Source organism: Artemia sp. Qi Xiang Cuo, chromosome 11 (genome assembly GCF_049724085.1).
Source record: "Artemia sp. Qi Xiang Cuo chromosome 11, ASM4972408v1, whole genome shotgun sequence".
NCBI classification, from domain to species: Eukaryota; Metazoa; Arthropoda; class Branchiopoda; order Anostraca; family Artemiidae; genus Artemia; species Artemia sp. Qi Xiang Cuo.
This window is the reverse complement of record NC_142804.1, coordinates 51,576,951-51,603,138: the sequence shown is the minus strand read 5'-3', so window position 1 is coordinate 51,603,138 and position 26,188 is coordinate 51,576,951. Positions and strand designations below refer to the sequence as shown.

The 26,188-nt window shown below is 34.3% G+C and overlaps 1 protein-coding gene across 4 annotated transcripts in view; it reads left to right on the top strand.

The window, feature by feature from the left end:
• Positions 1 to 26,188, top strand: part of ras (Inosine-5'-monophosphate dehydrogenase ras) — a 91,521-nt gene that overhangs the window by 34,931 nt on the left and 30,402 nt on the right. For all 4 annotated transcript variants that reach the window (XM_089097268.1, XM_089097272.1, XM_089097271.1 and 1 more), the window contains 4 exons: positions 8,610 to 8,738; positions 10,898 to 11,047; positions 15,001 to 15,113; positions 19,736 to 19,910. In XM_089097268.1, coding sequence (XP_088953394.1) covers positions 8,610 to 8,738; positions 10,898 to 11,047; positions 15,001 to 15,113; positions 19,736 to 19,910 — 567 coding nt within the window. The remainder of the gene's footprint in view (positions 1 to 8,609; positions 8,739 to 10,897; positions 11,048 to 15,000; positions 15,114 to 19,735; positions 19,911 to 26,188) is intronic.

Below are 26,188 nucleotides of genomic sequence, written 5' to 3'. Positions count from 1 at the left end.
CCAACCCGGTGGCCACGTTCCGTATCTGGTATTTTAAGACAAAGTGAGAAAGTATTAAACGACCAAGATTCCTTCAGGCGAGTTGTAGCTTCTTCACACTTTTACTACCGATAATTGCAGGACTTGTAAACATTTTTCTCTAGGGAGAGAATGGCACAACCCTATAAATTGACACCATTTGAACTTGTCCTCTCGCCCATCGAACATTTTGAAGAAAATCTAAGCAAAGTCATTAACGATGAGAATATTGCCGATGACAAAAAACTGCTTTTACTTCAAGATGCATTGCGACGTGTGGACAAACATAAACCATATCGTGAGAGACCCACTGTAGCCACTGACCCCCCTAAACAGGAAACATTTCCTCAAGATTCTGCAGTACAATCAAAGGAGAAGAACTTGAATTCGATTGTATTGAAAATTGGAAACCTATTGCCATTGACCTATCGAGAACAGAGTAAAAGAGTATTATCTTATCTCATGTTGGAAACTGGTGATCAAGTTCAAGTCGAGAGCACAGAGAAACGAATTATAATTCAGGGAAAAAGTTATAATCTAGTTGATTTAATTTGTGATATGGTGACGAATCGTAAGGGACTCTTATCCTTTGACGATAATCTATACACCTTACTGTCTGTATCAAACTTTCCCAAAAGTCTTATTGGCAATAAGCAAATTCTAAAGAAACTAAGAGAATATAGTCCTCCTCCTCCTCCAACACCATTTAAAAAAGAAGAAGATTCAATATTTGAAGATACTATCAGCACCAGTGATTTTACAACACCTGTGGCTGCTAGTAAAAACCGAAGACAAATTGATTCGCCCGCCAGAGTGCAAAAGGGGAATGGTCATTACACTACGTGTTTACGCTCAAAATGGATGAAGTTCTGAAAGGTGTCTATGAAAATATTGGTGAGGTGGGAAGTTTAAGTTCTCCCAAAACACTTTCCAAAGCTGTCTCCGGCACCACCACATTGAAAAATGCAAAAGAGTATCTAGAAAATGAACCGAGTTACACACTGCATCGAAATCATAGGCTTCGCAGTAAACAATATCGACAAACTAAAGCCTTTGTCCCTCTGCATATAATACAAACGGATCTTTTAACTTTAGACACAATTCAACAGCGCCACAATGCACCCTCCACATATATTCTAATGGCAATCAGTATCTTTAGTCGCTATGCATATGGCATTCCATTACGATCCAAGAGAGGTGTTGAAGTTGCACGGGCCATTGAAAGTATTCTTGAACAGGATTCCTATAGAAAAATTCAAACGGATCGCGGCAGTGAATTTGTTAATCCCCATGTGCACAAGGTTCTTTTCAAATATAATTCAATACTTCATCATAGTCACAGTCCTATAAAGGCTGCATTGGGTGAACGATGAATAAGAATGATTCGTCTATTAATTTCAAGATATTGTAGCCTGAAAAATACATCAGCTTTTATTCATGATTTAGATAAAATCATGCAGATATACAACCATCGACCCCATCGATCTCTGTCCAACTCAAGCCCTCGGGATGTTCACTACAATGAAAATACATTTGATGCTTTTCTAAAGCAATACTCCAATGGCAATGAGAAGAAAAAAAAGAAGAAGAAATTCAATGTTGGTGATACTGTTCGAATTAATAGAACCACCAATATTTTTGAAAAAGGGAATTATTTATGGAGCACTGAACTTTTTAAAGTGTCCAAAATCCTGGACACCGAGCCCACGACATATCGACTGCGAGACACCAAAGATGATGAGATTCTCGGCGGTTTTTATGAATATGAAATGCAAAAAGTTAGAAACACTAGTGAAATTTTTCAAATTGAAAAGATATTAAAGAGTCGTACACGCCATGGCAAGAGACATTTGCTTGTTCACTGGCTAGGATACAACTCAGATTTTGATTTTTGGCTCAGTGCTGAAGATATTAACAATGCCTAATTATTTTTATGTGATTTTCATGTCCAATGTTTCTGATCCTCTCTACATTAACTTGAATAGAATGAGTGATTTTTGGACGAAACTCTCCCCCACCGTCAAATTTGACGGCAATAGAAGGTATGAAGTGGCTCTCGTCGACTGTATTCTCAAAAATACCTATGACATCCTGAGAAAGGATCGTAAATATTAAATAAAAATTAGACCATATGATTGGCCGCCGCTACCAACTGGTGATCAAGAACAAATTCAAAAAATCAATTGGATGGATTATCCATATATTGAATTACCCTACGAGGAACTCACCTGTATGAATGATTTATGTCGTTCTATTAATAAAAGAATTTCCGCTCGTAAAAAGGGAGCTTTTCATTTCAACTATTCAAAGGAGGAGGGCAAGATCTACATTAGTTCACCTATTGCCAGTGAAAAGGTTATTCTCAACGATAATCTAAAGGATGTTCTTGGCTTTAAGCTCAATATAATCAATGGTAAAAGTGCCGGAAACACTAATTTCATTTTTGCTGACTATCCGCCTGCCTTCTCCACAGACACTTGTATATTTCTCTACGCTTCATTTGTGGAAACATCCCGGGTCGGTAATTCAAATGTTCCCCTCCTACGAGTTCTTGAACGAAAAACCAATCAAGAGCACATTCACCATTACAATCTAAAGCATCTTCAGTATATTCACGTTAATATTACCTATGTGAAAATCTGTCAGTTAACAATCAAAATCAAGTTAGGTGATCACATAGCAATTTCAAAGGGGTTGGCTGTGATTGCATGCCATTTTCCTCCCATCGTTCAACAGCAAGATGCCTAATAGAAAAGTGGTATTCACTTGTCCTGATATTGACTGCTATGTTAATACTCTTGGCCCAAGACAACAGGGTAATGGAATGGACTACTATAAGGGTTGCTCGTCACTGTCTGGCTACGGTCTTGGCAGTTGGTTTGCTAAGCTGTTTCGCTCTTCACTACCACTGGCTAGAAAATATCTTGTACCGGCTGCGACAGATTTTGCATCCTCGACACTATACGATTGGGGCTCTGGCAAGGATTTAAAAAAAAGTGCTACGGAAAATCTTAGGTCCAGTGCGCGAACCCTTGGCGAAAAATTAAAACGAAATGGTAAAGGCTTAAAAAGGTCACGAAACTATGCATCACTCATCAGTCTCTACTAAGGTCGGAAACGAAAGACCTCACCCCTCTTGTCAAAGAAAAGAAGGAAAAAGCCGACACGTGCTGTAAACAGAAGCCCCAGAAAGAAAATTGTTAGATCGAAACTAGATTTCTTCTCCTAAAATGTCCTACCTACCACATAAGGATTCTCAACCTTCAATCACCGCCTCATTGAATCTATTCAATGCTGAAAATGTCGATGTGAGTGTCAAGCATGGATACTATGAACAATTTTATCCACAACAACCCCTCTCCGACAATAACCACTTTCAAATTTATTCTAATGAAGACTAACTTATGGACATATCTTCAAAATTTATAGATTTGCAAATGAAAGTCCTGAAATTCGATATTACAATGCCAATTCGGGGCGATGGAATATCCTATGAAAATTGTATATTACATAATTTATTTCGTCAAATTAGTGTCTACATCAATGGCACGCTGGTGAGCACAAGCAACAATCTCTCTCAAATTATACAAGCTATATGCAATTCATGCTGATGACACCCAAGTCATACAAGGAATTGAGAGGCACCTCCAATGGATATGAGTATATTACTAATACTGATAGTACAGGTGCATTTGAATATACTACAACTAGTGAATTATATCTAGTTGGAAAAATATATCATGAAATATTTAATATACCCTAATGGCTGCCGCCCAATGTTAAAGTGGATATAAAACTAACGCTTGCACCCTCCAATTTCATATTGAGACAAGAACTTGCTGCCAATCCTGATGTAAGTCTCTCCCTTACCTCGGCAATACTCCATGTACGCAAACAACAGGTTATGAGTTCTGTTGCATTGGCAGTGGAAAAACTGAGAGCCAATGGCAACAATATTAAACTACTTGTTCCTCATACAATCACCAATCAGCGTCATATTGCCATAGGCTCACGCACCTTCACCGATTCATCCTTTATCAATGGCGAAATTCCGTCGAAATTGGCTATGGCATTTGTAAAAAGCGCCAGTGCAATTGGATCATGGACTGAATGCCCACATAAATTCGAGATGTTTGGACTTTCATCTCTTGTGTACAAAGTAAACGGTATCCCACTCTACAATCTATCTTTTGATAAATGCTATAAAACATTGTACGAGTTGACCATGCAAACCCTAGATTATGACTCAACTTCTCGAAAATGGTATAACCGAAGGAATGTTTACTAAAACATATGGTATCATTGTACTGGATTTGTCTGGTACACAGGATATGAGTATAGTACGTACGGGGAGTGTGCGTTTAGAGTGTAAATTTACCGACCCATTGGCTGAGAGTATTGCCCTAATCTCACTAAATCAATATGAAACCTATTGGGAAATCACTCCCGAAGGCAGTGTTCTACTAGACTTGGCGCCATGAACACCAGTCAAATAATCAATGTATTTAATATGGATCCCTACATGTCCCAGTACAAATCCTATTGTCTGCCCTCGGACTATTTTGGTAAAATTCAAAGTGTCAACAATACCTTGATTATTGTTAATAGCAGTCCGTCGACTGTGCTGACGGGTCATTGGCTGTGCATCTTTCAAACAATGAAGACGATTGAATTTTTTGATCCTCTTGGTCTACCCTATACATTCTACACGCCTCACATCAGCAACTATATTGAGAGCAGTGGGAAAACTATTATTCAAAATCGGAAGAGGGTACAGGATCTAACGACTAAAAGCTGTGGCTTCCATGCACTACTATATTTTGTGTTCCGATGTCGCGGCTATACTTACAAGCAGTTTCTCCACATTTATAGTGACAATCCACGTCTGAATGACTTTCTAGTGGAAAATATCCTCTTAGACCTGTACAGTATTGATTTCAGTGCCCTAAGAGTAAAGTGCTTAAAAAATGTTTGTGAATTTGTTTATTAATAAAATGCATATATATATATATATATACAACAGTGTATGTAGATCTCCAATTTATATTTCTTCATCTTCGGTGTTTAGGCAGCTTTCGTAAACCATAAATGTTAATAGATCATTTGGAGTCACTTTATATTGATACCGATATACTGCAAAGGCAATTTAATAAGTTCTACAGTACAATGTAACTTCACTCTTGTCATATCTCTTTGTATAGTCAATGATACTATTTGCATTCATATTATGAAATTCACGAGTTTCAATCTGTCTATTTGAAGCAATATCACATACAGTGTTTTCAAGTGGTGAATCACATTCCGTCACAGCCAAATAAAAATCACTTGGTTTATAGTCATAGTAGGCAGTGTCGTCACAGCGATGACGTAGAAACCAGATTGTCTTGTTACCCCAACAGTTGAATCGTAGACCAGATTCCTCTTCCCGGAATAATTTAAATCCGCGACGATACCAATCTCGTAGAAATAAACTGAAATCACGTTTGGGATTCTTTCCAATCATAGCGGGGTAAGTATTCTCCCACTGATCACATTTATCATAGTGACAATTGGAGCACAGGTGCCCTCTAGGATGCGAGTCACACACCTCCTCAAGACATGAATTACATCCTCTAATTTGTACTGCATAGCCTCTATGTAATTTACAAGGATTACATAATTTACACTTTTCACTATAGTCATCAATAATTGTACAATTCTCACATTGATTCCAACTGCCAAGAGTGTACATGCACAATGGACATATATAGAACATTTTTCGGTTTCCGATGTCAACTCACTCACAGCTAAAACGAAACTGATCCTCTTCGTTCGATAAATTCAAGGTGGAGGGAAATGGTGGGAGAGAGGAGTAACTCTGTGACGTTACCTCTTTTGAATGATGGGGGGAGCCATCTATATTGAATCAATTGGCAATGTTTTCAAAAGTATATCCACAATATGATTCTTCTTTGTTCCAATTAATATATCAATAAATTGACTATAAGCATTTGAATCACATTTTAAAAGCTTCATACAATAGTCTAATGGAGGAGAATCACTCCTCATTATATTGTCAAGTGTTCCCTGACATGAGAATATCCTGCGTTTAAGAGATTACTCGAGAAAATCATCATTCAAAATCAAATGTTTTTCCATAAACACTAGATTTGATCTAAGTCTCTCTTTCTCAAATTTTTTCATTTTTCAAGCCTTTCACTCTGACTGCTGACTCTAGACTGACCCTGATTCGATAGCCCTAACCAGAAAAGAAAGAGAACATTTTCGATTTCGAAACAATTTTATTGAATAATTACAACAACAACATCAATAATACAGAGCATGTACAATTAGCGATACTGTTTATTGTCTTCAATATGTTTCACCAATGCACTTAAAGCACATTGAAGTCTATTCACATGTGCTATATCAACTTTAGCGGCAAAACATAATTGATCCTCCGTTTTGAATTTTCTCAAGGATATCACATATCTTACATATACTAAATCCCATTCCAGTCAAACACGCGATTATTTCGTAATTTTCACTGTAATATTTGGTGCTCTTGTACTATTACAATCAACCCCATTTTCAACTTCTAAGAGTGTAAACATTCTACTCATCATTACAAATATATATCCAAATGAGTAAAGTCAAACTGTTCATCTCCATTCTTTGAATTCTGTTCACAGACTAATAAAACAATAGCAAAAATCCTTTCCTTATATTCCCTCTGCCGCTTCTATGTAAGCCAGCTCTCTGATTGGCTGAGAAGGAAACACGTGATCTAACTGTTTCCGGGAAACACATAACATTTGGCTTGAACAACAACATCAAATACTATTTCTGGATCATCCATAAAACAGACATGAAAAACATCAAATAAAACGAACAACACACATAACCATCCATGAAAACAGACATAAATGTGAGAAAGTTCCTGTTTTTCATATTCTCACTGACAAAAACCATAAAACATCCATAATTTGATGTTGACATCCGAGAAAAACATCAAATAAATCGAACAACAGACATAACCAGCCATGAAAACAGACATAAATGTGAGAAAGTTCCTGTTTTTCAAATTCTCACTGACAAAAACCATAAAACAACCATAATTTGATGTTGACATCCGAGAAAAACATCAAATAAATCGAACAACACACATAACCATCCATGAAAACAAACATAAATGTGACAAAATTACTGTTTTTTAAAGTGAGAAATTTCATTTTTTTTCATTCTCATTGAGAAAACCATAAACCACGTGGTGCTGTTCGGACTCAATAAGGCCCTTCTACTGTCTACTAGCAACCTGTTTCTAAAAGTAATGGTGCAACGACTTGTTCGCTCACGATCACTCTGATAACAGCAATCTGATTGGTCGGTACGACACTACATTAGTTGGGTTTATGGATCCCGGACAGCGCAAGGGACTTTCTGTTTATTCGGGAATGACTCGGCGACAAAATGTTTTCTAAAAACGAGACAAGAGGGCTGAGAGGCTGGGGAGGGAGGTACACACTTTTAAGACAGTTTTATAAATTTTGTCAGGACCTTAGTATCATCCTATTTTATGAGTGATTTGGGCTTTTCACATTAAATTAAGCAGTTGATAGGTATAACCGTGTTTGTTTAATTAATGTTAACATTGAGTATGAAGTTTTTTTTTACCTATTTCGAAATGTCAATTTAAGCCATTCTCATCCCAATTTGCCACTTCCATATTCAGTTCAATTTTATACTATGTTTTTATAAAAGATTTTCTCTTTTTAGTTATTTTTTTATGATCAAGTATACCTTCCATATAAATATCGATTTCTTACATTACTTTTGTCGTTACAAAACGTCTGAAGAAGCAAAATCTTTGCTCATTGATTCACTTTTAAGTTTTTATTTGTTATTGCTAAGAATTGTTGCTACCAGGTTTGGTAGCAATCAAAATTTTCACGGGAGTTACGCGAATTATGTATTTTAAAAGTGCGTTTTAATTATGGTACTTAAGTTGACAACAAGTCGCTGGCAAACGCTTTTATTCAACTTTGTCTGGTTAGGAGATCTGGTCTTCAAAGAATATAAAATAATCAAGTAGAATCGAGTATCTGTTTACAGGTAACGCTTTGTCATTCATCATATACGGGCAGTACCATGGTTATTGGGTGTTTAAAGGAGAGGTACTCGTGGTCTCTGTATGGAATTTTCAAATAAACTCATTATTATGAAGTATAAATTGTTAGTATAAAGCATGAAAATATTTACTTGTTTGTTCTTAAAGGTTTGAGTTAGATAAAAATATTAGAAAACGATTTTATTTCCATCTGCACTAAAAAGTAAAAAAAAATAAATGTTTCTCTTACTGCCTTAATTTCCAAGGCTAAAATTGAAAGCGTGGGATGGTAATGGCATTCAAGGACGATTTTGTATCATGACTGCCCCACGTTTTCATTTTTAATGTTAAAATTTTTTTTATTTTTCCAGGTAGTAGGAGAAATATTTTTTGCCCGTCTTTAGTGCATTTGGAGAATTTTTTGAACATCGTCTAATATATAATTACCAAGTAGTTTGATTTAGCACGTTGAAGATATTGTTCATGTTTTATAATTTTAATCTAGCTATGTGGTGGAATTGGCATAATTCACCACAATTGCACAGCAGAATACCAAGCAACAGAAGTGCTGAAAGTTAAACGGTATCGACATGGTTTCATCCGGGATCCTGTTGTACTGACCCCATCTCACAAGGTAAGAAGCTTCTAGCTAAAAAAACAAACTTCTATATAGGGTGTCTGAATGGTAAACATGTCGAAGTGAGAAAATCTTAATTAATTGACCATTCAATCAGAAAAGTTGACAGGGTAATTCTGAGGAACAAAATTTTAACGCTAACTTTAAAAATGCTGGTAGTGGGGCATTATAACTAAACCAGCACTATAGACTTGACAAGGAATGCAGACACGAAACCCGTCAAACAGCTTTTGCAATAGCAATCAGCGTGGTTTCTGATTGAGTTTAAAATATTTAAACGATTGATTTTTGGGGGTTAGGGGGGGAAGGTACCTAGGTTAGGTTAGGCTACGTATTTATATATGCTATGCTTTACCCCCCACCCCCTAATGTGCAAAAAAATAGTCCAAAATTGTTTCTAAACTATTATATTTTCATCCAATTTTGTTTTATTTCATTATCATTAAATAGACTTGACTTCTTTTGTGAATAGCGCTGGTTTAGTTATAATGCACCAATACCAAAATGCTATTATGTTTAATCCTTGTTTTAAGAGGCAAGAGTGGTTACACATAGTTATTCAGGATTTAACTAGTTGTGCCGGCAGATCAGTACGATCCTCAGTGTTTTTATTCCGGAATTGCAGCCGATACTGCAGTAATGTAGTGATTGTTTTAATTCAAGCCTGTCTGATTTTGAATTTATTTTTTCTTAAAAGCTTTGATTTGAAACGAACAACTATAATTCACATTTAATTTCTTGAGATGAAATTGTCAAATAAAAAGAGGTAAAATTTGAGGAGACAATGGAATTTTGTTACCCTTCAACCAATTTTGGGATACTTACTTATATGATTAAATGATGATTTTTATGAGCAATGGATAGTCTTAGCTTGGGTTTTTGAATTTAGGATAAACTTTCATGTAAAAGTATCTATCACTTTATTAAATAATTTTAAAAACTCCTCAAGTTTGAAATTCGGTGCAATTTGAAATCATTTTTAAATTGCCATGTTTTTTGGATTTGCAGCCACTGTGCGAGATTGGGTTCAGCTTGCCATTGTTCTGCAAATATAGCACCTTAAGTTTACTACTACTACTAACAACTCATTGAAGTACCAAATCGCCTGAGGCCAACACAGCTACGCAAGCTCATCTACCATCCCAATCTGTTTATAGCCTTGCTCTTTACATCCTCCCATGAAGTTCCTATTTCCGTTAAATCTTTCCTTATGACATCCTCCCACCCCGTTAGGAAACGACCTTTTCTGTTGCTTAATAATGTTAAATTAATTCCACCACTCATTTTTATAGTCATTGTTTGTCTATTCTGAGTTTGTTATTTTCAAGAGAAATTGAGCTTGGCCCCCTCCCTCTTTCTTTCTCTCTCTCTCTCTCTCTCTCTCTCTATCTATATCTATATCCATCTCTCTCGCTCTCTCTATCTATACCTTTCTCTCACCTCTTCACGTTCTCTTTCTATCTCACTCTATCCCTCTATCACACACTCACAAACTAAAAATATCAATCAATCTATAAAACTTAATATAAATATATATCAATCTCTATCTCTATCTATCTCTATATATCTCTCACTCTCTCTCATTCTCTCTCTCTCCTTCTCTCTCTTTCTTTCTCTGCCTATCTGTCTCTGTCTCTCTATCTCTTTCTCTCTCTCTTTGTCTCTGTCTGTCTCTCTCACTCTGTCTCTCTCTCTCTCTCTCTCTCTCTCTCTCTCTCTCTCTCTCTCGCCCTCTCTCTCTCTCTCTCTCTCTCTCTCTCTCTCTCTCTCTTTCTCTCTCTCTCTTTCTCTATCTCCCTCTCACACTCTTTCTCATACTCTGTCTTGCTCTCTCGTAACTTGATACCAAGTCTATACTAAGCAACTTAAAAGCTACAAGTTTCGACTAGTAAAAAGCTCAACTTTTTTCAGGTAAGAGACGTGATCGAAATTAAGATGAAACATGGATTTTGTGGCATTCCAGTTACAGACATGGGTCGTATGGGCGGTCCCTCTCTCTCTCTCCCTTTCTCTCTCTTTCTTTATCTCTCTCTCTCTCTCACCTCTCTCTCTCCCTCTCACACTCTGTCTTGCTCTCTCGTAACTTGATTCTGAGTATATACTAAGTAACTTAAAAGCTACAAGTTTCGACTAGTAAAAAAGCTAAAATTTTTCAGGTAAGAGACGTAATTGAAATTAAGAAGAAACATGGATTTTGTGGCATTCCAGTTACAGATACGGGTCGCATGGGTGGCAAACTGTTGGGTATTGTCACTTCACGTGATATTGACTTCATGGAAAAATCGGCCACTCTTAGTCTTGAAGAGGTAATAAGCCATGATTTATATTATTATTTTCAAATACTAAATTTATATAAATCATTTTAAAAATTAACGTTGACCCTCACCCAGCCCTCTGTCTTGAGGCCCCTATAAAATTGTGGGAAAATCCAATAAAAATCGGGATGTTTTATAAGGCTTATACTCGATTTACATTTGGAGTGGGGAAGATGATATGATTGAGGGTGGGGTGGTGTTGCGGACTGTATAATTTCTTTTTGTCATTATATAACCTGAAGTTGAATTTTCACCGTAAAGGTGTAATTTTGGGGGCATCAAATTTCTGAATCTCAACACCATCCCATGGGTACGGCCTTGGTTTTGGCCTAGATTTAAACCGATTTTGAATAGCAGCAAGGCTACTGAAAAAATTACGATCATGTTTGCGACACTTATTCTCAGTAGCATAGTGGAGATATATTGGGAGAGTTCTTGCAAATTTGGGAGATATGAAAGGATGATAGAAGTTTTTCCCAAAGAAAAGGTGAAATGAACAAGAAGAACTTTGACTTGTCCATGGGTTATTTATGAAGTTTTGACTGAGGTGTTTTATCTTACTTTACTTAATAGTCTTCCAAGTTTTACACTGAATCGAAGATATAAGACCCATTTATAGAATAAATAACTAACTGGAATAAATAAATAAGTTTAAATTGCCCATAGATTATTTCTTAAATTTTACTTGAAGTGTTACGCCTTAATTTTTTTTAATAATCTTCGATGTTTTACATCGGGCTGAAGATAAAACTTCAATTTATGGAATAAATAAATAACTGGTTCAACTCATCCATAGGTTATTTCAGAAATTTTTTGAAGCGTCATGCCTTACTTTATTTAATATTCATCGATGCTTTACATCAGGCCGAAAATAAAAGACTCACTTTTGGAATAAATAAATAACTGGAATAAATAAGAAGAAGTGTAACTGGAATAAACAAGAAGAAGTGTAACAAAATTTCTGAAATCTTGTTTAAAGTGTTATGTCTTACTTTATTTAATAGTATTTGATGTTTTACATCAGGCCCAAAATAAAAGACCCATTTATGGAACAAATAATTAACTGGAATAAAATAACTCACCTATAGGTTATTTCTAATATTTCGTTTAAAGTGTTATGATTTACTTTATTTAATAGTATTTGATGTTTTCACATCGGGCGGAAGATACATAAAAACTGGAATAAAATAAGAAAAAGTTTAACTCGCCTATAGGTCATTTATAAAAAAAAAAATTAAAGTGTTATGCCTTACTTTATTTAGTAGAATTTGATGCTTTACATTCGGCCAAAAATAAAAGACCCACTTATGCAATAAATAACGAAGCAAATAAGAGTTCCAAATAGGGATAGGTCCTTTTATTAGACAGTGAAGCAAATATATTCAAAAGACGTTGATATTTTGAATGACAAAGTTAGTCATCATCATCAGTAGAGTAGCTAAAATTAAAAAAACTATATTTAGACTGAACAAAATAATGTCTTATATAATAAATAATATATAGAATAAAATAAGAAAAAAGTTTAAATCACATATAGGTTATTTCTAAAATATTCGTTTGAAGTGTTATGCTTTGCTTTATTTAATAGTCTTCGATGTTTTCACATCGGGCCGAAGATATATAAAAACTGGAATAAAATAAAAAAATTTTAACTCGCCTATAGGTTATTTCTAAAAAAAAAAAAACTAAAAGTCTTATGCCTTACTTTATTTGATAGAATTTGATGCTTTACATCGGGCCAAAAATAAATGACCCACTTATGAAATAAATAAGAAAACAAATAAGATTTCCAAATAGGGATAGTGTCTTTTAATAGACAGTGAAACAAATATATACAAAAGCTCTTGATATTTCGATGACGTAGTAAGTCGTCATCATCAATAGAGTAACTAAAGTATTGAAAATAAAACAAACTATATTTATACTGAATAAAATAATGTCTTATATAATAAATAATATATAGAATAAAATAAGAAAAAAGTTTAAATCACATATTGGTTATTTCTAAAATATTCGTTTGAAGTGTTATGCTTTGCTTTATTTAATAGTCTTCGATGTTTTCACATCGGGCCGAAGATATATAAAAACTGGAATAAAATAAAAAAATTTTAACTCGCCTATAGGTTATTTCTAAAAAAAAAAAAAATTTAAAGTCCTATGCCTTACTTTATTTGATAGAATTTGATGCTTTACATCGGGCCAAAAATAAATGACCCACTTATGAAATAAATAAGAAAGCAAATAAGAGTTCCAAATAGGGATAGTGTCTTTTATTAGACAGTGAAGCAAATATATACAAAAGCTCTAGATATTTCGATGACATAGTAAGTCATCATCATCAATAGAGTAACTAAAGTATTAAAAATAAAACAAACTATATTTATACTGAATAAAATAATGTCTTATATAATAAATAATATATAGAATAAAATAAGAAAAAAGTTTAAATCACATATAGGTTATTTCTAAAATATTCGTTTGAAGTGTTATGCTTTGCTTTATTTAATAGTCTTCGATGTTTTCACATCGGGCCGAAGATATATTAAAACTGCAATAAAAAAAAAAGTTTAACTCACCTATAGGTTATTTCTAAAAAAAAAAAAAAATTAAGTCTTATGCCTTATTTTATTTAATAGAATTTGATGCTTTACATCGGGCCAAAAATAAGAGACCCACTTATGAAATAGATAAGGAAGCAAATAAAGAGTTCCAAATAGGGATAGGTCCTTTTATTAGACAGTGAAGGAAATATATACAAAAGTTCTAGATATTTCGATGACATAGCCAGTCATCATCATCAATAGAGTAACTAAAGTATTAAAATTAAAATAAATTATATTTATACTTAAAAAAATAACAACTTCCGGGTCACAGCAAGTCTCTGGTCCATTGACATAAAGGGTTCATTAATTATCTTATTTCTTTAATATTGCGTTGAAATTTTAATAAAGGTGGTACAATCTTCTTTTCTTATAATTAAAAATGAAATGTTGCTGAATTTATAGTTGTTGAATTTATCTTCTATTCTTCTAATTGCAAATGAAATGTTGCCAAATCTATGGTTGGTCTATCATCTCCAAGAATTGAATAAATAAGTAACTATAAAAAGAAGTTTAACTCACCCATAAATTATTTCTAAGATTTTGTTTGAAGTGTTATTTTTTACTTTCTTTAATAGTCATCGATGTTTTACATTAGGCCGAAGATAAAAAACCAACTTATGGAATAAATAAATAACAGGAATAAAATAGGAAAAAAGTTTAACTCACCTATAAGTTATTGCTAAAATTTTGTTTAAAGTATCATGTCTTACTTTAATTTAATAGAATTTGATGCTTTACATCGGTTCAAAAATAAAAGACCCACTTATGAAATAAATAACGAAACAAATAAGAGTTCCAAATAGGGATAAGTGCTTTTATTAGACAGTGAAACAAATATATACAAAAGCTCTAGATATTTTGATGACAAAGTCGGTCATCATCATCAATAGAGTAACTACAGTATTAAAATTAAAACAAACTATATTTATACTTAACAAAATAATATCTTATATAATAAATAATATTAGCATAAAATAAGAAAAAATTTTTAACTCACCTATAAGTTATTTCTAACATTTTGTTTGAAATGTTTTGCCCTACTTTATTTAATAGCCTGTGACGCTTCACATTGGGCTGAAGTTAAAAGACCCACTTAGGATAAATATAAGAGCTACATTTAAACCTTGAAGTGACAATTTTTTTTAGAAATGTGTTTCTTAGCCTTGAATCTTTAGTGTTTTGTTTGTTTTCGTAAACGAGTAGTGAATAATTTGTTGCTGATCTTTAAACATTTAAAAAAAGAAGATTTAATTTAAAAAACAACTTCATTTTGAATTTTTTGACGAAAGACCCGAAGTGTAGGGTTGCCTAAATTCCTATTTCTTTGCTTGTCTTTTGTAGGTTATGACCCCAGCTGAGGAGTTAATTACGGCACCAAATGGTATTACACTACAAGAAGCATATACAATTCTCGAAAAATCTAAAAAGGGAAAACTACCCATAGTTAACGAAAGGTAGGTAAATCTGTTTCTGTTGTGTTCTCTGAGTGAATTTTTATTCGGAAATATAATAAATAGTAAGATTTAGACTGGTTTAAGACACGTTTGTTATTTGCATACTAGTCAGAGATAGGACTTCAGCGTTGATTCATGTTTAAAAATACATTAATCATGTTCAAATATGAGCAACAAATAACAATATTCCCAGCCAAGGTCGTATCCAGGAGGGGGGGGGGGTAGGGGGTCTGAACCCTCCTCTGCCCCTCCGAAGTTTTTGTCCAACTAGTAAAAACGTAACAAAATGAATATAAACAAATTTGTTTTGCTTTTTTTGAAGTTTGTTGTAACCCCCCCCCCCCCACAGAAAAAAAAATCCCGGGTACGGCCCTGTTCCCAGCAGACAACGGTTTTACAATAAAACAACATAATTTACGTTTTAGGCTAAAAGAAATAATACAATGGAGTAAACGTCTCTTTATAATATAAAAATGAAAGCTTCACTTTTTAACTAAAATTCAACGTAGTCCCCTCATGACAAGAGGGCTATATTATGCTGACAGATCGGATCGAGGCAATATATCTACTTTTCCAAGACTCCCCTACGTGAACTCCGTTGACGGAGTCGCATAAGTTGACCTGTAGCTGTTAAAAACTCCCATGACAATGCTCCACTAGCCTATTGTCGTTATCCTCTTGGGAATAGGAATAGGGGGGGGGGGAGGCTATCTCCACTTTCTTTTTGTCTAAAATTTACCCACTCAGTAAGAATCTAACTGAACCCATGAGACAAGAAAAACTTAAAATTTTATCTACGAAACATTATCAAAGGGTAAAGTTTTTTTTTTTTTGTTTTTTTTTAATCGCTTGTGTTGGGTTTCAGACGTTGCCAAACGTTGTTGTAGTGTTCTCAATAAGAAAAGAGTTCTAATAATATCTGCTTTTTTTAGAATTTTTCCTCTAACCTTATAGTTCTGTGAAGTTACTACTGCTTTATGCATTGCTATGTACAGCACTGCTGCTTTGTGGCATATAGTAGGCAAGAAGTAGGAAGTCATAGACCTTCCACAAATTCCCATTTGCTATTGAAATTAAAATGAAGAAGGAGCAGATCTTCAAGAAGGAGCAGAAAGCGAATTAAATTTTTCTTTTTACTGTTAATGGACGAGAAATTACGCTAAAGAAAATGTTTAAGTTGAACAAAACACCTACAAAGAGATTAATCTTACCTATTAAAAGTTCGTAGTTTTATTTAATCCATTAGAGTATCTGATTTTGCGTGTAGAGTTATTATATTCTCTCAAAAAACTTTGGATAAAATTATAGTATGTGGGATATGCTATCTTCATATCGAGACTTTTCTTTAATTCTTTTATTCTAAAAACTTAACAAAATACAGTACTTGTAATAGTTTTATCGGATGTGCTGGTAAGTCCCTGATTTGAAAAAAAACCGCTTAAAATAGTAGAAATATTCTGCAGTTTGTAATGCAGAATGCGATTTTCATTTTGTTTCTCACTTGCATAGAAGAAGGAAAGAAGTCTTTGGAATGGGGGCACAAAAGCTCTTTTCGAAAATTAAGAAAAGGTTTACAAACGTCGATTACCAACCTACTACTACCAATAACAACTCACTTCAGCATCAAGCCGCCTGAGGCCAACACAGCTATGCACACTCCTCCTTTATCCCAATCTATTCAAAGTCTCCCTCTTTACACCTTCCCAGGAAGTGCCCATCTTCCTTAAATCTTTCCTTACGACCCCCTCCCACCCCAACCGAGGACGGCCTGCTTATTGTTTAGCCCTAGACGGTTGGCCAAAACGGACAATCTTTGGCAATCTGTCGTCCTTCATCCATAGAACGTGCCTTAGCTATCCCAACCTGTCTTTATAGCCCTAAAAAGCGGGGTTGAACCACACTTTTCACACAGCCTACTTTTTGAAATACGGTTAGTCAGTCGGGTACCCAAAACAATCCGCAAGCAATTTCAACTATGAAAAATTACCCTGAGCCTTGGCTATTCTAGTTTTAACATCTTCACTAGACTCACCACCTTTACTAATAATACTACCTAGGTAGTTGCAGCTGTCCGCTTGATCGATCTTTTGTTACCCAACGTCACCTCTTCATCTTCACTTATTCCTAGCCTTAGCGACTTAGTCTTCTTAACATTAATTTTCAAACCTATTCTAGCACGCTGAACTCGGAAAACCTTTAAAAGTTCATTCATTTTTCTCACGCTTTCATCTAGGATGCTAATCAGCATGATCTAAGTCCAGGAAAGTTTCCTGGAATCCATTTGATTTGAACACGGAATCCATTTGATTCTGTGTTCTCCCATTGCCTTTGCTGTCCTCTTTAAGACTATTACTATCAATATGATCCGTCTGAATGGGGATACAACACAACCCTGCTTAATTCCTGATTTAATACGAAACCAGCTAATAACATTATTTTCTGCCTTAACCGCAGCAGTGCTATTTTCGGACATAGCAATAATACCTTTAATGTACTTTTCTGGTATAATTTACAAGGATAAGACCTTTGCTAATGCTCCTTTACCAGCTGAATCAAACGCTTGGTCATAATCTATAAAGAGTAATGATGACTGCCATACTGCTCTGAAATTGTTGTATAGCTGATATAAATTTTTATCAGAAGTTCGATCAATGACCCCATAAGCTTCGTTGATCACAGTTGCTTTTTTATGTGTTTCTTGATTGTTCTTTTTTTTTAGTGCATAATTAAGGATAAATTATAGATTGTGTGAATATTTATAAGTACCACATTCACAAAAATCGTTCCAATGCGAACATTGTTGCCTTTCGCATTGTTTAATTTCTTTCCCTTTTTTCAGTCTTATTTCTTTTGCTGTTCATTTTGTGTATTATTGTTAAATTGTAGTTTATTTTATTTTCCTCGCCATTTTTTCTTCCTTACGTGCGAGAATTGAATGTGGTCTCCTAGGGACTACTAGTGATCAGCTTCAAGTACAAATATAGTCTTATTTTTGTCTTTGCCTGCTTAAGTAGTAAAATCCTTTGAAAGTTTAGGAGCCGTTCAGATTGTAATAACTGAATATTCATCCCAGATTCATACTGATGTGGATCCAAACTCGGCTATGAGACTATAAGGAATGGGTTGGTTATTTGGGTATCTCTTTGAAAGTGGCTAAAAAAGCTTTAAATAGAATGGGTATGGAGTTTGCTAATGTCTCGACCTCAGGTGGCCTGATGCTGTGACGAGTTTGTCCCTGCAGCGGCATTAGTGTTCATACCACATTTTTGTAGTTCATTAGAACAGTTTGATTCTGGAAGGGATATTCTGTGTTTGTAATAACAGTATGTTACCCAAACCAGGTTAATACGCGGAAATTCATTCAATACGGTGGTGTTCAGACAATTAAAGCAGGTTAACTATTTGAAAAGCCTCAACATATTCAGAAAAATCTTGAGACTTAGGAAGGGGGCTCTTGTATTTACTATTTCAAATTTACCTGGGATAGACGCCTTTTTTTTTCTTTTTTTTTAAATTAAATAAAACCCACCTCCTCTCTTCTCAGTGACGACAAATTTTAAATTCAAAATACATCTAATTTTAACTTTAGACGTCACCTATTCTTTTTTTATTAAATAGCAGCCGAACTGGACACACTTCAAGTCACCATATACTACCAAAAATTTTCCAATAAAAGGAAAAATTTTGCCATTCCCGTGGAAAAGGGCGTCCTCCCTCAACGGGAAGATAAAACAAACAAACCAAATTATCTATCAGTATAACCATCTTTTACAAAAAATACACCAACACATTTACAAATTACAAAGAGCTCAAAGAAAATTATAATGATACCACTTTTCAACCTTATCTTTTCATTTTTCCCTTTCAACTATACTTCGGCTACTATATAACTCCCAAAACAAAACAAAATTAAAAAACTGGCAACGCTGTTTTACCCATTTTTTCTCAAATACAAACACACACTCACAACATATATCCTCAAACATGACCTACTTCTTTCCAATAAACTCTTCAACCAACAACTCCATCCACTTAATATCCACTCGTTCTTCCCACCTTTCAGTTTCACTTAAACACGCTATCATTCTCCTACAATCATAACCAAACCTTCCTAACGCAATCCCTGTTATCTTCTTCCTTCTTTCTATACATATTCAAATAATTTCATCACAATCAACACCACAGCTCGCTCTCCTCTCATTTCCAGGAATTTCTACATCCAGTTTAATCAACCTTATCTTATCTTCCTCAGTATTCCAAATTACTCCACGATCTCTTAAGGCACTAAAACACTTATCTACAATTCCTTCATTATATTTACAATTGAAAAATTCGTGCTTCTGGCTATTTATCACTATTTCATCGCAAGGCTTGCACTTTGGACCTTCATCTTGGGTAAAACGACTTACTCGATCTTGATGCGGCAGTATCTCCTGGGATAGACGCTTTGGTCTATTAAATAATTAGACAAACGTAACTCTCTTACTATGTCTTGTTTTAGAAACCACAATACCATGGGAAATATCTAATTAATCCGAAAGCACGGTGTCTGTTTTGGCATTATTTATTAACTTTATTCCAAAATACTATTTTAATATTTAGTTTTTGTTCCAATTTTTAAGGTTTGAGCTTGTCTCACTAATAGCCCGTACCGATTTGAAAAAGTCTCGAAACTACCCTTCTGCCTCAATGGATGAAGGAAAACAACTTTTGGTTGGTGCTGCAACGGGGACTCGTGAGGAAGACAAGCATCGTCTGGAACTTCTTGTCAATGCCGGAGTTGACGTAGTAGTTTTGGTAAGGTGAAGTAACTGAAACATAGCTGTATCTTTAAATCCAGTTGTGTTTTTTTGCGGGAGGGGGGGATAAAGTCCAGATTGTCAATCCGAAAGAAGCTCTTTTCTGGCTCGTCAGGAATTAATCTACAACTGTTGTAAAATGAGTTTGTTTAAGAGTCATCCCAAATTTAGTGTCAAATGGAATACCAGTTAGATGTCAAGTTGCTCTTTATATTTAAGACGGTCTTTTCCAACGCTTTAGAGCTCTAAACCATAATTATTGGGATGAATTTGTTATTAGCTCAGGGATATTTATGTGTGCCCCTGAGTAGAAAGTCGTGGATTTCAAATGGGTGACGATTTTCTAATTGATGAAGCAGTAAGATAAGCTAAAAACAGGCCAATTGAATGGAAGATTGAAAGAAAACCTCGAAACGTTTTTTTTTTTGGGGGGGGGGCTGAGTGAAATGGATGTGTTTGTCTGCTCTATGGGGTTTGAAGGCTTTGGGCGGGGGAGATATTCACTTGAAGCTTTACATATTAATAAAGTAGGCCTACTCAGCATTAGAGTAAATCATTTCCATATGTTGTGGCTAAAAAATCTGAATTCGCATTATGTAGATTTATAATAAAAAAAAATAGCTACGCTAAGGCTAAAGCCTAAAGCTGTGTTAAATAGTTTTGGTTGGTCTGAATAATTTCGTAAAATTCGAAGTCGCATACTTAGTTTTATACATAATATCCGTAGTTATGTATACTGATCCATATTTACATTTCATGTTTCGTATTTTGGTCGGAAAAGATCATCAAATTTTGAAAATATCACAGGGAGTCCTTAGATTCATATTTATAAAAATGATTCTCAACCTGCCCCCCCCCCACTCTCTAAACTACCTACAGGTATGTCTTTGTTTAGTTCCCACTTATGCTTGTTGAATGAACTGTAAGGGTTGTTTCTTAAGTGTAAAGTGTTTGCAAGATGTGCAGGAGGTTCAAAGTTTAATTTTAAAATATCTGTACAAAATAAACATGAATAGAGGGTAAACGACGGAGACACAAGGTCGAATGACAAAAACCCGGTACATTAATCGGAATAAACCTGTTTGACAACAAAAAATAAATAAGAGTTATTCCATGACTCACCAATAGACGGGCATGAGGGACATTACTTCATATTTTCTTTTTCTTTTTTTGTGTGTCAATTCTTTATCTATGCTTGGTTTTTATGTTGTATTTTATGAAACTATCATTTGACGGGAAAAAATTAATCTATGTTAGAGAAGTTGCAACTATGCTACTTCTCTACTGCAACTATGAAGTTGCAACGATATGATGTGTGAGGCAGAGTCAAAAGAAACAACCATTAGCCGCTTATGCAGTTTGGAATCTCACCTATGAAGAACTGGATCACAATCAATTTTTGTGGCACTACATAGTAAAGATTCATTTGCGTAGCAAAGTTCTCTTTAAGCTTTACCTTAACGCGATATCCCTAGAGAGGATAACTTTATTCATCCAAGTAAATTTAGGGTCCTTGGTTTTTTTCCTGTTATACTCGGTCTTTGGATGACAGGGATAAAGTGGCTCATCTAGTTTCAAAGCCTATAGTTTTATCTAGGATTTTAAATTCAGCCTATCAGAAAGCTTTAGTTGCTACTGTCTTCATAGTCTATATTAAATAATGTCGTTCATTTACAATTCTGGCAAGACATTCATGCCTCAAATTGTGTCTAGCCAGATATCTGTCTAATTCAGAGACAGTCTTAGAGGGGGCAGAGGGGGGACTTGCCCCGCGCGCAGAAATTTTTGGGGTGCAAAATTTCAAATAAATCATCTAACATATTATATTTTTTTGTACTTTTTGAAATTTTACTTTTATTAAAACAAAGTAGAGGGCGCAGTTGGCAGGAAGTAAGGCCGTATCAACGGGGAGGGTGGGGGTTGCCCCCCCCCAAAAAAAAATGTTTTTCTGACTCGTAAAAGCTAAAATACATATAAATTTTTTTTGATGCATTGTTTAAATTTTTTTTTACCCCCCCCCCCCTCCGAACAAAAATCCTGGATACGGTCCTGGTAGTAAGTATAAGCAAATTGAATCCGGAATTTTCATTTTCATCACCATTCCTCGAAAACACAAGTTTGGAGACGGAATTTAATTAGCTTTAACGTTTTTTGGGATGCTTTAAATTCTAACTTTGTTAATAAATGGAAATTTTGTTAATGAATAAAAATTTTTGGGAGATAGGGGGTGATAATCAAGATTTGCCCTGGCGCAAGAGAGGCCAGATTCGCCTTTGATCTAATGGCATTGAATTGTGGCTGAACATGCATTCTAATGGTGGTCCCCAAATATTCTTATTTTTTTCATTTTAGTTTCAAATAAAATGTGATTCTTAAGGGTTTTCATGTGAAAGTAAAACGGTAACCTAGCATTTTTGCTTATCTCTTCCTTAATTTCTATTAGACCTTATGTCTGTTTAAGTGGAAAAGTGAAACTGTTCATATGCGTAATCTTGTTACGTACATTCCACTTCTTATGTGTATCATTATTATCTATACTATTCTAAGTACGCTTGAGAAGTAAGTTTGTCAGTTGCATTATGTATTGTTAGGTTGTCTCAACCGAACAGCAAACCTGAAAACAACTGTTTTCTTTACTTACATTGATTCTCTACCAGCTTCGTGTTCCTGATTCTGTTTGGAAAGCCCCCCCTCCCTTATGCTAGGAGGAGGGAGGTCAACTAAGTTAAAGTTATTATTTAGCCGTTGTAAACTGAGTTAAGGTTATTATTTAGCCGTTGCATTGTCAAATTTCGATGTGTTTACGAACACATCTCCATATAATTCTTTACATTTCAGGATGAGAACCCTCATATCCATTCCCCCCCTCCGGTCACGTCACAGCTCTCTGCACAGTATATACACCCACACTCACGCGCGTGTATTCGTAGAATGAAAGATGCATTGACAGATAAACTGGTACATATATGTACAATTTGGTAATCAGTGGTCTTTCTTTCGATAAGAGTAACCCAATGTTGACGTCAGAAAATAGTTTTCTAGAAGTTACCTTTGCACACGTTATTTGTTCACTAACAGTCGGATGGTGTTATATACAAAACATCCAACCTATGTGAAAGTTACATCAAGGACAGTTTAACCATTAACGGTGTAAACAGTTTAACCGTTTAACAGTTTAACCGTTTAACGGTTTAACCGTTACAAACTGCGAAAACAAAATACTTTCAGGAGAATATTAGGCACCCATTTAGTTTTACAAAAAAATACATGAATTTTATCTCCTATATAAATTAAATTTAAGGGGATTCGATACCCTAAAAATTATTTTGCGAGACTAAGGGTCTCAAAGACAAGGGGCCCATTAGTGAATTTTCCCAACCTTAGGGGGAGCTCCTAACCCAATTTTGGTAAGAATTGAAAAGGGATCTTAAAGTGTAAACAGTTCGAGAAGTCAACGAGGGGCTATTTAAATAAAGAAACTGTATAATCTCTTATTAATTGTTAAGCACACCAATGTCTATTTAATGTACATACATCATAAATAATATGCATCCTGCGTCGGCAAGGTTTTCAATCGAGGCGGGTAGCACAACAGGGAACTCCCGAAACTGTCAAAATCTCAAATATTACTTCCTTTCGGCTGATTTTGAATGTTTTCGAAGCAGGTATACTAGAATATTTTTAGGGATTGCCCTTTCCTGAACTTTAAAAAAGAGAATTCTACTCCTTTAAGTTTAAAAAACATTAACACTTTCGAATAATGTAAGTCTAATAAAATCTGAAAATCTCCATATCTGGCACAAACAGGAGAAGTTAAATGGTGTTTCTAAGATTTCCGGGAAAGTAAGTGTGGATTTTAGTTTTCTGTCGTTTATTTGGATCTATGCTCTAAAAGTTATGGTAATATGGCCCAATCATTTCTAAGTAATTTGGCCACACAAACCAAAAAAGTTTATAATGGAAGAGATAGGGTCGTACTTCAAGGCATCGAATCCCCTTAACTGACCAGGAGCTTTCTTTTTTACAAAATTTGTAGAATGAGGTTGGATATTTTCTGTATAGCTGAAAGTTGCAGGGAACAACATTATGGTTTTTGTATGGTTTTTGTTGGTGAAATTCCACTCTTCGGTTTGTCTTTATTTGATTCAATTTTCTATGTCTATGTCGAATTGTCAGATGATCTTGGACACTTCTATGGAATTATTGCACATTGGTATAAAGGATTGATTATTCGTAACCTTTGGCCTAGTTATTAATCTTTTCTTGTCCTGTTCGTTGGTATCATAATTTGATTTTGGACTTTTTCTCTATTATTTCTGCTGTTTCTTCATTTTTCTTTTTATCTTCTTTTTGTTCATCATTTCCTTCTTGTTGGTTTCTTTTTGTCTGTGTTGTCTTTTTCCGTTTTCTTTGCGATCTGCTAGTTCTCTCTATTTTCCGTATTTTAACTGTTCTATTTCTTTTATGAATTTTTTTCCTGTATTTCAACTTCCACGTGTTTCGCATATTTTAATTAGTAATGTTAAGTGTCTCAATTTGCGAACTTCAATAGTTTGAATATTTTTTACTTTATAAGTGTGAAATTTTGTTTTTACTATAAATGTTTTTCAGTGAAATCTATTGTTTTTTTTCTATTGCTGTTATCATTGTTCTTCTTAATAATGTTAAGAGTTTGGTAAATACTAGAATTTGAAGAAAAAGCTCTGCTTATTTTTATATAATTTTTCTTAAGCTTCATACACATAGTCCAAAATTTCAAATTTAAAAAGGTGTTCTTCAGCTCTTCAAAAAACATGGCTTGTTTCATTAACAACTTTTGTTGGAGGTTTCATTAACCTCCACAGACTGTTATGAGGTTTCACTAACCTCATTAATTTTGTTTCATTAACAACTTGGTTGTAGGAACTAAATACAAATTTTTGCATAGAAACTCTTTCCATTAGCTGTCTATACGTATTGATAACATTTTTGGGGTATTTGTAACATGTGTCATGGTCCTTAGCGTTTACTCTAGTAACAGGCTCTAGCGTATTGAACTTAATCAAGTTCTTTCATGTACTGGATAATTCACGTTCAACCATTTAGTATTCCGTATTCATTCATATATTTGATTCTGTCAGTGGAGTGACAAATTTGAAGATGTAGGTCTAGACAAGGATAAAATAGAAGATAATGATACAAAACAGTAATTAATCTAAAGATTAATATAGTATGATATTTAGTTATAATTCGTAGATATTAGTTAACGATTGGAGACCCAGATCAATCTACAATTACAAATCTTATACATTGATTATTTCACTACAAAAAATAAAGCAAATATGTTTCTTGAACCTGTTAAACAATAGATGCAAAACACGAATAATTCTGAATCAGATAAAATCTGAGATGTCTTTTATGAAATAGAAAAGTCAAAAAAAGGAAAAGAAACATCTGCCTGCTATTTATGTAAATCCCGCAATTAGAAAAATAAATTCAGTTCAAATAATATAGTTGAGTTCCTTTAGATTCTATTCTTATAATTGGAGATAATTTCTCAAAAATTAAACTGCTGGGAAATTGAAGTATGTCTGAAGATTTATATAGCAGTGCTATAGAAGATTTATTTGGAAGAGCAACTAATAACGAGATCAAACGCTTTAGGATTCTCAGTGCATCATTAATTTTATATAGCTCTTAATGTTACAACCTAATGAACAACCTAATGAAATGTAATTTATTTTATAGTGAATGAGCAAAGTAAATTTACATCAGTTAGCCCATGGCAAATAATATCTTCTTTATAATTTTAGAACTAGGCTCATCTATTTCAGCTGTATTTCCTGGATTTAAATTAAAGTTATTTTTGTAATTTCAAGTGGCAATATGGGCGTAAGAAAAATTAAATAATATTGTGAAGACAGAAGAAAAGAACAAAAAATGTTGTTTACTACTTTAATCCAATTAATTTTTTACCGATGAAGTAATTTCCTCCTCTGTATTAGCCAAAAAATGTGTTTAAAATATCGGCCACTTCCTCTGGTTAAATATATAGTCCTCTGGTTGACCATCCTCCATTCTTCGCACAAGTAGCTTCAGTGGATTTATAAGAATTTTCTTTTTTGTAAAAGAATTAATTAGAGACGGATTTACAAGGAAAATTTTTAGCTTCTTCGAAGGAATTATTATAATATCGATGGTTTGGCATTCTTAAAGTAGGTAAAAGTAGCAATAACTTCAAAATAAGGACTAAAATACCAAGGACTTCAAAATAAGAAGATATTTTGCCCTCTTGAC